The sequence below is a fragment of the Meles meles genome, chromosome 4, assembly GCF_922984935.1.
Source record: "Meles meles chromosome 4, mMelMel3.1 paternal haplotype, whole genome shotgun sequence".
NCBI lineage: Eukaryota > Metazoa > Chordata > Mammalia > Carnivora > Mustelidae > Meles > Meles meles.
Window position 1 is genome coordinate 42,833,054 of NC_060069.1, and position 13,064 is coordinate 42,846,117.

The 13,064-nt window shown below is 37.4% G+C and overlaps 1 protein-coding gene across 2 annotated transcripts in view; it reads right to left on the reverse strand.

Annotated features, from left to right (window-relative positions):
- Positions 1–13,064, reverse strand: part of OSBPL11 (oxysterol binding protein like 11) — a 100,387-nt gene that overhangs the window by 21,329 nt on the left and 65,994 nt on the right. For both annotated transcript variants that reach the window (XM_046003452.1, XM_046003451.1), the window contains 3 exons: positions 12,748–12,888; positions 5,138–5,636; positions 1,836–2,022 (listed from right to left, as the gene is read on the reverse strand). In XM_046003452.1, the coding sequence (XP_045859408.1) occupies positions 1,836–2,022; positions 5,138–5,636; positions 12,748–12,888 (827 nt within the window). The remainder of the gene's footprint in view (positions 1–1,835; positions 2,023–5,137; positions 5,637–12,747; positions 12,889–13,064) is intronic.

The window sequence follows — 13,064 nt, forward strand, 5'->3', positions numbered from 1 at the left end:
CTGCCAAGCAGAGAGAGAGCCCAATGAGGGGCTTGATCCCAGGACCCTGGGATCATGACCTGAGCTGAAGGCAGAAGCTTTAACCCACTGAGCCACCCAGGCACACCTGAAGTCGGTATTTTCTTTCTTTCTTTTTTTTTTTTTCCAAAGATTTTATTTATTTGTCAGAGAGAAAGACAGCGAAAGAGCGAGGACAGGCAGAGGCAGAGGGAGAAGCAGGCTCCCTGCCAAGCAAGGAGCCAATGTGGGACTCGATCCCAGGATGCTGGGATCATAACCTGAGCCGAAGGCAGCCACTTAACCAACTCAGCCACCCAGGCGTCCCTGAAGTTGGTATTTTTAAAGGCCCATTTGGTATCTGGGAACAAATCAATCTCTCTTTCCACTTCTAAAATTTTTAAGTACCCATTTCTAAGAGTGAAAAAGTAAAACAGCTATATGCAATTGGCTGGAGGGAGAGTACTTTGGTAATAACCACTTAAAACCATTGGTCAGCACCTATTCAAGTTCAACTTCCCTTTCCTATGACCTAGTAATTCCACTTCTAGGTATCTATCCAATAGAAATTCACACAGACATTCACCAAACAATGTTCTAGCAGCACCATTTGTAATGGCCCCAAACTGGAAACTACCCAAATGCCCATCAGCATTAGAATGAAAAAGTGAATTGTGGCCTAGCCATACAATGTAATACAGTCTTCAGTAAGGAGAATAAACCATGCTACATGGATGAACCTCAAAACCATAATATTGAGCAAAAGTCAAATCTGAAAGAACACAGTGTGTGATTTCATTTTAATATATAGTTCAAAAACAGAAAAAGCTAATCAATGGTGTTAGAAAGCAGTATAGTGGCTACCCTAAGAGGGAAGGGTATAAATGGTTAACGTGTGTGTGTGTGTGACTGTTAACAGGGCATGAAGAGAGTCTCTAGGATGCTGGTAATGTTCCATGTCTAGATCAAAGTGCTCAGATTTTTACTTTGTGAAAATCATCAACAAGAGATGTATTTTTCAGTGAAGAGTTACAGAGAAAACTATCCCTACTTTAGGGAAAGTCAGAATAGACATGAAGGGCTTAAGGAAAGGAGTCAGTATCCTTTTGAAGATTCTATTAGATAACCTGTCTTCACGTAGGTTGGAGGATCTGGCCTGTGCTGGAGAGACAGAGAAGCTGAGAAGGGGGTATAGGAACTGGCCATTTCCTGATGGGGTTAGAACAAAGGCCCTATTCCATCACTGCACTACCTGAACTATTTCATATGATTAGATACATTTTCATGCCACCTTGTACCAACAGCTGCCTTCACTAAGGCCTGGATGGAGTCTGAGCCCCTTTAAAGGTAGAAATTGAGCCAGAGACCGAATGTTCATTTGTTAGGAATTCTATTCTACATATTGTTACCTATTTAACCAGGAAAATTTTGTAGGAGTAGATAGATCTGTCACTATTCTAAAAACTAGATCAGGATGGGGGCGCCTGGGTGGCTTAGTCAGTTTAGTGTCCAACTCTTGGTTTTGGCTCAGGTCAGGATCTCAGGTCATGGGATCGAGCCTGGCACTGGGCACTCCATTCAGCGTAGGCTCTGCTTCTCCCTCTCTTTCTGCTCCTCCCCCCAACTTGCACTCTCACTCTCTATCTCTAAAATAAATAAATAAAATCTTAAACAAACAAACCAACAAATCAACAAAAAACTATATCAGGATACCCAGAATATCTCAAAAAAGTAGACATAAATAAAACTCCAACTCCATCTACATAAAACAAAGCAGGAAAGAATAAGGAGTTATAAACAGTAGAATAAGAGCCAGGTTATCATTAAAATATTCTTACCGGTGTAGTTTGCCACCATAAAATGGCTTAGTATGAAAAGTGATGCTGGCTGAATACCCAGTTTTTGCACAGTTGACACTGACTTTACCACCCAGTTCTACCCAAGGAACAGTTAAAATCGACCGGGCATATGCACACGGCAGAGAAAATGTATACTCTTCTCCATGCTCCAATAGACTGAGGACACCTGAATGTGAAAACATAAAGATGGTTAACATCTTAAAAAACAAACAAACAAAAAAGAGACAGTTATAAAATATCCATTATTAGTTTTTCTCAAGCCTAATAAACAAACGTTACTATTTTGCTTAATTTTCATTTAACTTTGGAATAAACTAATTTCACTTAAAATTGTATTTGTAATATTCCTGGTAATAGTGAATCTAGGTTACATTCATTATGACTCTGCTATCCCTTTGGGGTTCATGGGACCAGAAAATGTTACAGTAGAAATAGATCAAGATTTCCCTCTAACAGACTCTTAAAAATAAAACCTTAAGTCAGATTTTAAGAATATGCTATACTGCATCATGGTATGGTCTGATCATTAGTACTAACAACTTTCTTAGTTTGAGAATAATTAATATCTAATGCTGTAGAGCCACAGAACTTTGTCTCAGTTCAATGAAAAAAAGTATTCTTCATTCTATGTATATTAGGAAGAAAAAATTAATTCTGTCATGAAAACTTTGGTCATAGTAATAACTTTGTTTGCAAAATTCTGAAGAATTTGGTGTGAGGCTACAAGAGATGGAAGTGACAGTTTTCAAACAAATATTATTCTAATAAGACTTGTTTTATATTAAGTGATGCTATATTAAGGATGGCTTTTTAAAAGAAAAATTACAGAAAGAGAAATTACATTAATGAATAATCAACTTATACTAGATAAAGAAGAGACACTAAGGATATTTGAGCTACATTAATAACCCAAGCTCATTATCTGGGTCACTATCAGACTAAATACTGAACTGAACTCTAATGGTATCTTTCTCTTAATGAATGCTCATTAACTACTCTGTTCTTAATGTTTACAAATAAGGAAGGGCAAGAGTTATAATTAGTATTTTAATATAGTTAATTCTTAGAATAACCAAACAGATAAACTGAGATTCTCAAGCAGTCTACTTTACATAAAGGAGCACCAACTATTTTCTTGTATAACCTTTATAGTCTTCACAAAGGGCAATAATAAATCAAGAATTATTAAGCGATTTTATATGGACCCTGGTTCTGGCTGTAATACATTTACATGTAATGGGAGCTGTCAGAAGGCATACAGACAACATACTCGGGTATACCTGAAGGATTTAATAGTAACTGCTGATTCATTTTAAGTTAGAAAACATATGTTTTGATTACTTTTCTAAAAATATGTCACCTTATAACCTGGATTTCTGATCTCTTATTCTAAAACTATATTTGCCATAAGTATCACACACAAAATCTGAATAATTTAAAATCAGTCAGTTTTGAATGTATATGATAATAGCCTTGTTAGGACAACAGATTCAAAGAATTCTAAAACCTCACTTACATCATCATTAAATGGAATTTCCCCCTAACAAATAAAAACATGTTCCTATTAAAACAAAATGAATTGTCTAAGTCCCATTTTCTGATTTTGTTTACTTTCTATTGAGGTTACTAAAGAAATTTAATTTCTGAAAGGCATTCCACAAATATATAATAAGCACATAAATACCCAAAATCACCTATTTTAGACCTTCCTCATGATTAATGCAAGGTTAAGATATTAATGCTTTTCCTTATTTCCTGAAGTATTTCCTTCTTGAAGAGGCTACCATCATCAGATTCTCAGTAACAGCTAACTGTCCTCAGGCAGAGTATGTTAAAGGAGGAGGTTCTAAATCTCGCTATGCCTTAACTTTTGTGACCTTGAACATGTCTCATCACTATGGACTTGTTTTTTTCATCTATAAAATCAAACTGATTTATGAAGATCTCAGAACTAATGTTATGAAGCTTATAAGTGAAGATGGCAAAATTTTAACTAATAAAACATTAATACTTTCTAAAATTACAGAAGCTTTGATTAACTTAAAACATTATTTGGAAATTGCTAAGACTCATATCACAACAGATCTTAACAATGGGGAAAATTGAAAAGGGGGATAAAGTATTTTCTTCAGAGGTATTGTAACACAGACTCAAAATGTTAGTATCATATATCATAGGCTTTTAAAAAATTTTTTTTATTTATTTCTTTTTTTTTTATAAACATAAAATGTATTTTTATCCTCAGGGGTGCAGGTCTGTGAATTGCCAGGTTTACACACTTCACAGCACTCACCATAGCACATACCCTCCCCAATGTCCATAACTCCACTTCCCCTGTCCTAACCCCCTCTCCCCCCAGCAACCCTCAGTTTGTTTTGTGAGATTAAGAGTCACTTATGGTTTGTCCTATATCATAGGCTTAATTATGCCATGCTAACACTGTAATTTCACATTCTGAACATATTATTTAATGCACAAGGGTTTTCCTTTAACATAAAGATGGTAGGATTTCTTCTGCCATTATATTTTCACCAACTTTGCAATGATTTTTGTGCAAGCTTTTTGTTGTTGTTTACTATTTGGGTATTACCTTAAATTATTTTTTCATAACCTTCTGCTGAAGTGAAATTAAAGACTGGAGATGTTTTAAAATATTACTTCCTTGGGAGCTATAAAAGATCAAACTAGAAGATATTTCTAGGTAATATATTTCTTGAGTGCTTTTTACAATAATGAAAATATGAAAACAACTTCAATGTCCAAATAAAGGAAATGGTTAAATAAAAGATGGCAAATATCTCATTTCATAGGGTATTATATAGTCATCAAAACATGTTTTAAAGTATTATCAATGACATGGGAAAATGAATATTTATTGCAAAAAAGCAGGACACAAAACTATATAGAGAGAACTAATCCCAACTTTATAAAACAAAAATAAAAGTACAAACATAAATAGAACAGAAAAAATACAAAATGCTAGCTAAACTCAGCCTTCTCTGGATGGAGGTATTACGGACGGTTTATTCTCCCCTTGATACTTTTCTAAGTTTTCCAAATACTCTACAATAAAATATTTTATATTTAAAACCAGGAAAAAAAATTAAAGAATATAATTTATATTTTTCCATAAATATGAGGTCCCCTTCCCCACCATTCTGGAACACATTAAAAAATGGAAAAAAGTGGCACATGTAACATTTTAAATTTATATTTATCTAGCTTCCCCAAACTTAAGATTATAGCTTGATATTAAAAATTGGAGAAGTTTTTCTACTTACCTTCTCCAACCATGGTCACGCCTATTGACATGCCTAAGAATTTGCTCTTAGTCCAGACATGCGCATTTACACACATCTTCCTTTCCGCACATTCTGCGTAAAATCCTGAGACTGGAGGATGATGGGAAACCTGCTCAGCAACAAATCTGACTGTATAACAGTCTGATCCCGCCTGGCTCAAAGTCTCCTCTGACAGAGGAGTGTGATTTGTGACTGCCTGGGTGGAAGAGCTGCTGACAACACTGGACACCACCTCGCTTTTTGGCATCCTCCAGGAACAGTGAAATGTTTCTCCAATGATAGGATTGTACGGTTTCTTAGCAATGGCTCCTTTACGGCCTTCGTGAAATGAGGTAAGGTAGTACTCAACAAAACGAATCATTCTATCCTCAGCTGTGGCTCCATTAGTGATGGCTATAAATAGGTCTGGATGAGACATAAAGTCTGCATACATTTCCAGCAAGGAACGCTTCTCTAGGATAAATGTAGGAAGCACCACCTAAAACAACAAAAATCAACCAGAGGAAAATTTTAATCGACGTGTGTATCTGCAGAAAACTATTCCTACCTTTCCGAAAACATTTCATTCTAGATTAGTATTAAAAACGAAGTCACAAAAATATCTGGTCTCATTAAAAAATAAGCATGAAATGAAAATCAAGTGGTTAAGATTAAATACCAATGCACGACTGCAAGAGGGTCAAGTAGAAGACATTTTTTTAAAAAATCTTTTAACTCCTAGACTGGATATCAGGTAAATGACAGCAAAACTCAAATGCTGGCCATGCCTTTTTTCCTTTCCCACTTTAAAAATAAATTACAGATGACATATTAAGATAGAAGAGAAATTTCAATTTCCTGAAAATAGACTAAAGAGATCACCGATCAAAGAAAATACTTTAACTTAGAACTTAATTTTAAGCACGAGAGAACTGTCTTTAAGAAGGGAATTTTTAATTTTATTTATTTATTTATTAAAGATTATATTTATTTATTTGAGAGAGAGACACAGAGTGTGAGTGAGAGAGTGAGCAAGCACAAGCCTGGGGTAAAAGGCAGAGAGAAGACTTCCTGCTGAGCAGGGAGCCCGATGCAGGGCTCGATCCCAGGATCCTGGGATCATGACCTCAGGCAAAGCAGATGCTTAACTGACTGAGTCACCCAGGCACCCCAAAAAGGGAACTTTTTAAGTAGGCTCCACACCCAATAAGGGCCTTGAACTCACAATCCTGAGATCAAGAGCCCCTGCTCTTGAGGCGCCCCACAAGAAGAGAATTTTTGCCCTTTTGCCTTTTGTGAAGATGGTGCCAAAGGTGAAGGAATCCCCTTCAAAGCAAAGGCTTTGAAGGCCAAGAAAGCAGTGCTGAAAGGTGCCAACAGTCATACGCACAAAAAAAGAAAATCCACGTGTTGCCCACCTTCCCATGCATCAAGACACTGCATCTCTGGAGGCAGCCCAAATATCCTCGAAAGAGTGCCCCCAGGAGAAACAAGCTTCACCACCATGCTCTATCATCAAGTCATGAATAATGCAGAAGACAACAACACACTTGCATTCAAGCACAAGATCAAACAGGCTATGAGAAAGCTAAGGACATGGAGGTGGCCACCCTGATCAGGCCCAATGGAGACAGGAAGGCATATGATCGATGGGCTCCTGGCTATAATGCTTGGGATGGTACCGAGAAAATCGGAATCATCTAAAGGGAAGTCCAGGTGGCTAAATCTATAATTTTTTTTCATTGAAAACAAAACAAAACAAAAGAAGGGTACTTTTGACACCTAAAGCCAGGTAAGTTTAAGGAAGATTAGTTTTCTTTTTCTTTTTTTTTTTTAAAGATTTTATTTATTTTGAAAGAGAGCGCATGGTGTGAGCAGGGGAGAGGGCAAAGGGAGAGGGAGCAAGAATCTATAGTGGGCTCTGAGGTGAGCTCAGGGCCCGATCCCACAACCCTGAGACCATGACCTGAACTGAGGTCAAAGTTCGACCTTTAACTGACCGAGTCACCCCAGGCACACTGTGGATTAGTTTTCTTCAGAGCAGAATTGGAGAGGCACTGTAAACCAGTTCAACAAATTAAGAAAGCAGTCCTGTAATATTTTTCAAGAGTCCAAAAATGTTCATATCCATTTAGCCTAGTAATTATTCTTCTAGAAATTTAGCCTTAGGAAACAATATGAGTAAAGAAAAAGAAAGGTGAAAGTAGGATTAAAATCTATGTTTTTTTAAACTACGGTTCTAGCAAACTTAAAGACCGAACTTCTACCTGATAAACTTTATATCATTTAAAAAGACAGTTATAGAAAAAAAAAGATGGTTATGAAGATGATACAACTAATACAAAAGATACCACTGTTTCAGATTCATTTCATGGTGAATTAAACACATACATCTTCATCTCACTTTCTACTGAAATCCATTAAAATTATATTAAATGTATTTTACACAAAGACAAACCTGAAGATACCAAGGAAGTAGACAAAGCAATAAAAACTTCTTTTTTAAAGAGAGTGTGCACACGAGCTGGTGCGGGGGGAGAGGGTGGGAGAATCATAGGCAGGCTCCACACTCAGCGCAGAGCCCAGTGTGGAGCTCAATCTCATGACCCTGAGATCATAACCTGAGCCCAAATCAAGAGTCAGATGCCTAACCAACTGAGCCACCCAGGTGTCCCCGAAAGCAACAACATTTTGGGAGGTAACTAGAAAGCTAACTCTTGTGCAGTAGTTTGCAGATTCCAGAGAGGGCTCAGGAACTGACAGCATCAGGTATCTCTGGATCTGGGGGTTTACAGGAATGCTAAAATGATGACTGAGTGGAATCTCTGTGCAGAGCAACTGAATCCTTAAATCCCCTCCCCAACTCCACACTTCTGGTAACCACCCCTCTTGCACCCCAGCCAAGTTCTGGAGGTTTTGTCTCCGAAGAGTGAAACAAAGCAGCTTATTCTCTAGTTTGGGGAACATCAGGGGCTTCCAAGAGAATGGATACCATACTGATAACAGGTGTGAAGTAACTCTACATGAAATAAACATTAGATGCTAAGATTCTCCCCAACCTTACTCTCTTCTCTTCCACCACTCCTAGTTGCTTTGCCCACCAAGCAAAGATCAGAGATCACCAAGCAAAGATTCAGAGATCAGAATTCTTTCTGGGGTATTTCACCAACCTGAGAAGGAAAATCTAATGATACTAACACCAGGTTCCCCCAACAAATCCAGATTACTTGATCTGAGAAGCACAGGCTCCACCCATATGTTCAAAAGTTAAAGTCAGGTTTTTAGTTTCCCTACACTTAAGCGTGAGCAGAAATCCAAGAAATACCAGATCTCTGAGAAAATCCCTAAATAGGATTACAAAGACCAAAATACAAAAGATCAAAAAAAAAAATTATTTTGGGGGGGAACCTTAAAAATAAAGATAATTAATATCTTCAGACTTGAGACAATATTAGATATATGAAACAAATATGCTTTTTGAAAAACAAAATTCAGAACACTTTTAAAACATGGTAACAAAAATTAAAAATCAAGAGAAGACTCAGAAGATAAAATTGTGAGAAAATCTCTCTACACATAGAAGAGAGAGAGAGAAACGAAGCGAAAAATAAGAGGACCAGAACAGGGAGTCCGATGACCATGAAATAAAGATTTCAGAGAGAACAGGAAAAAACACTGGAGACAAAGTCATCAATGAAGAAATTCAAGAAAATTTCAGAGAACCAAATTATGGCTGTCCTGCTGCAAAGGCCCACCGAGAGCCCAGAGATCATTTCAGACTTCAGGGGACAAAGGATAGATTCCAAATTTTAGAGAAAAACAAACAAAAGAAGTCACAAACAGAAGATGATGAACGGGAATGACATCAGTCTTTTCACCAGAACGCTGTAGCAAGGAGGCAATATTCTAAAGGAAAAATTAACTGCAAGTTAGAAATTCTATCCAAACTAGCAATCAAACATGAGGACAAAATAAAGACGCTTCAAACACACATTTTCAGATTTTGCCTCCCCCAGATCTTTCTCAGAGGTTAAAGGACGATGTGCTCCACTGAAATGAGAGGCAACCAGAAAAGAAGAAAAGAATACAGGAGACGGATCTAGCACAAAAGGACAATGAAAGGACATCCCAGGAAGAAAGCTGTAGAGCAGACACAGGGAAACTGGTCCAGATCAGAGTGATGTGATTCAAGAGACAGACATATGGAAGACTGTCATCCATGCCCTCCATGCTGCCACTGTTACCGTCTTTTGAAATCTGAGGACAGAATGCTCAAGGGAAACTGGTCCCATCTGCATCTGTATTTGCCCGGTGGTGGGCATCTGTGGAAATGCCAACTCTCCTTTCCATGCCCTGCTGTCTGGGCTGGCTGAAGACATTCATTTCACCCACAGACATGTTCAGGTTTCAGTCTACTGCTGAGTGCTGCGAAGTGGGTCACAGTTTGCTCAGCAGTAGAAAACACTGAGCAGATTCTCCCCTCTGTCCACATTCCTGCTGAATGGCCAGTAACTGGCTCACGCCAAATGCTCTAACTTTGTGAGCCATGTATTTCACAAGACTCATTTAGAATTCTGCCTTCTCATGGCTTCAGAAAGGACTCTTCTAAACTTCCTCAATGATTTATAAGATGCTAAAGCTAGGGACTCTGTTTAGCTTATCTTCTCCTAGGAGGTTTCTTCTATGAACAGCAACAGAGCCCTTCCCTGATACAGCTAAACTTGTGCTGGCTATTCACTTTTTCCTAAATTAAATAATATTGTTATGGGGATACATATGCAGGTGATAAAACCATTTAAAAAAAAAAGTAGGGCTATACCTAGGTAGGTAGTAGGTTAGATCTAGGAAACACAGGGGACTACAACCAGGAGGGGACCTCAGAGCACATCCTTCTGGCAACATTCCAAGACCTGATAGGTGAGGACACCTTTTACCACTGTTCTTGAAACTGTTCATACACAGAAGACTGTGTGTAATATATTTCACAAAGAAAGAGTGTTAACTGAAAAAAGAAAATGTACAGAACTAGAAATAAACTATATTATATGAAAAAAGATTAGAAGGAATTCTCAAAACTTAAGTGTTGTGTGGTTAGGATAATGAAATCGTAGGAGATTTTTTTCCTTTATTTTCTCAAACTTTCTGTGAACTGTATAATTATACTGAACCCATAATATTATTTAAAAAGGAACAAAATGAACAGTTATTACTTATTCACAACACGCAGGCTGGGACCATGGTTACCTTTCTTGCTGCTGTAGTTCCAGCACTTAGCACAGTGTCTGGAATATAAGAGGGGCTCAAAAAATATTTGTTCTATCAGTGTTTTGTTAGAAAAGAAGGTAGATGTGACTGCAGTTTAGTCACCAGATTTCTAAATGTTGTTCAAAAAATTCCATTCTTTTTAACGTTATGTGAATGTTCATAATTCATGGTTGGGTAAAGTTAATGATTTTATATATAAATACTATATGTGTATTTACATCTTTAATTAACAAGGAACAAATGTCGGGAAGCTGTATTATATATAGTTATCATGCCTAGAGAAAGCTTTACCATTTGGCTTACTATCATAGCACATTCTTTTCAAATGTTCTTATGCCTCATAAACCCCTATACTGTTTTTATGCCTTATAAACCTAAATCTACTAAAGGACAGCAAACACCAGAATAACCAAACAAACCTTTAATACCATTATTCATTTTAACTGATTTTACAGCTAATAGTCTTTTCTGAACCACTAATATTGAAAATATTTCTAGAACAGAAATGACACCCAGTTGAAATATTAAGGTTAGATAAAACAGGAAAGGTTAATGGGTTTCTTTAATAATTCCTAAAATGTCTATTTCTTAGTAGGCTTTTAATTCAATCCATTTTCTTTTAAACTCCCCTGTAATCACTGCAAGTCTAAGTAAAGAAAGAAATGTGTTTTGATTTTGAGATGCTTTAAAGTAAACGCTAACGGCAAAATGCTTTCTATTTAAGTTACGTTTTACTTAAGTCACTTTCACTACCTTCACTGACATCAAAATTCTTAATTTGAAATATACGTCCTGATGTCAATTCTGAAATTCCTCACTAATTCCAAGTATACATCATCCCATACTAGTAATATCTGACATACATAGGTTTTGAACCTAATTTCCTTTTCAAATTAACATCATAGATTGATTGCTAGAATAAATGAAGATGCACTAATTAGATAGCCTGAAACTGGAAAAGACGGACGTAAAATTAAAAACTATAGACTAGTGTTTCTCAAACTTTAATGTACATATGAACACATGGGGATCTTATTAAAATACAGATCTGGTCCTCTAAGTTGGGGGTTGGGCTGAGACTCTGAACTTCTAGCAAGTTCTCCAGCAATGGTGATGCTACTAGTCTTCAGACAACAAATAGTCTTCAACAAATAAAATTGTAAGATATTTAAAGTGATTTGATGTATGTGTACACTGTAAAAGAATTCCCCTATCTAGTTAATTCAGACACTTTTAAAGTAAGCAAGGCAACACACCAGAGGACTGCAAAGTATGACCTTTGGGGGAAATCTGGCCTCTGTTTTTTTTTTTTTTTTTTAAGATTTATTTTTTTGACAGATAGAGATTACAAGTAGGCAGAGAGGCAGGCAGAGAGAGAGAGAGAGGAGGAAGCAGGCTCCCAGCCAAGCAGAGAGCCCGATGCGGGGCTCGATCCCAGGACCCTGGGATCATGACCTGAGCTGAATGCAGAGGCTTTAACCCGCTGAGCCACCCAGGCGCCCCTGGCCTCTGTTTTTATAAATAGTATTTCGTAGTAATAAACACAGCCATGCCCAGTCCAACATATTATCTATGGCCACTTCCATACTATAAAGACAAAGCTGAGTAGTTCCAACAGAGACCTGTGTGTAATATTTATTATCTGGCCCTTTACAGAATATGTTTGCTGACCTCTGTTATTTTTTTTTTTTTTTAAGATTTTATTTATTTATTTGACAGAGAGAGATCACAACTAGGCAGAGAGGCAGGCAGAGAGAGAGAGAGGAGGAAGCAGGCTTCCTGCGGAACAGAGAGCCTGATGCGGGGCTCGATCCCAGGACCCTGAGATCATGACCTGAGCTGAAGGCAGAGGCTTAAACCACTGAGCCACCCAGGCGCCCCCTGACCTCTGTTATTGATAACACCCAAAATATACGATACAACATGGGAAGAGTAAAGTAGACGTGTCAAAGTCTTTCATGATTTTCTGGGATTATATCCTTTCCTTTAGATTCTCCAGTTCTGTATACCAAACGACCTCTTGTTTGCACAGAAACAAGATTACAGGTGTTTACTTGCCATGTGACTTCCTGCTGCACAAGATAACTGTCACATTTTTTATCAAATAAGAAATGTTGATCAAGAGACTCAGAAACCAGGGGCACCTGGCTGGCTCAGTTCCTGGATCTTGGGGCTGTAAGTTCAAGCCTCCATGCAGGGTAGAGAGATTACTTAATAAATAAAATCTTTAAAAAAAGAGAGAGATTAAGAAACCAATTCATAAAGAATAAAAAGACCTGACGATATTAATAATTACAAGTCGTCCTGACTTACTGATCACCATGACCAGTTATCCCGTTACTTACTCTTGTTAAATCCATGCCCAGCTTCAGCTGTGACAAGAGATGCAGGATGACACTACGTTGCTCTTCCACAGCTCCTAGGTCATCCTCCTTGTTGTCACACGTATCCTCTACCTCATCATCTGCACTGATTTCTTCAGGTTCCTTGAAGTCAAAAAAAGCAAAAGTCTAGTGTTATAAGTGCTTATTAATATCCATTAAGAATAAAAGTTTCTTTTCTCTCAGTTTCTTTGTTCAAGAAGACTCTTGTGTTTTCTTTATTTTCAATACAGAAATTGGATTAAACAGCAAGCTTTGCAAACAGCAGATAGGACAGACTT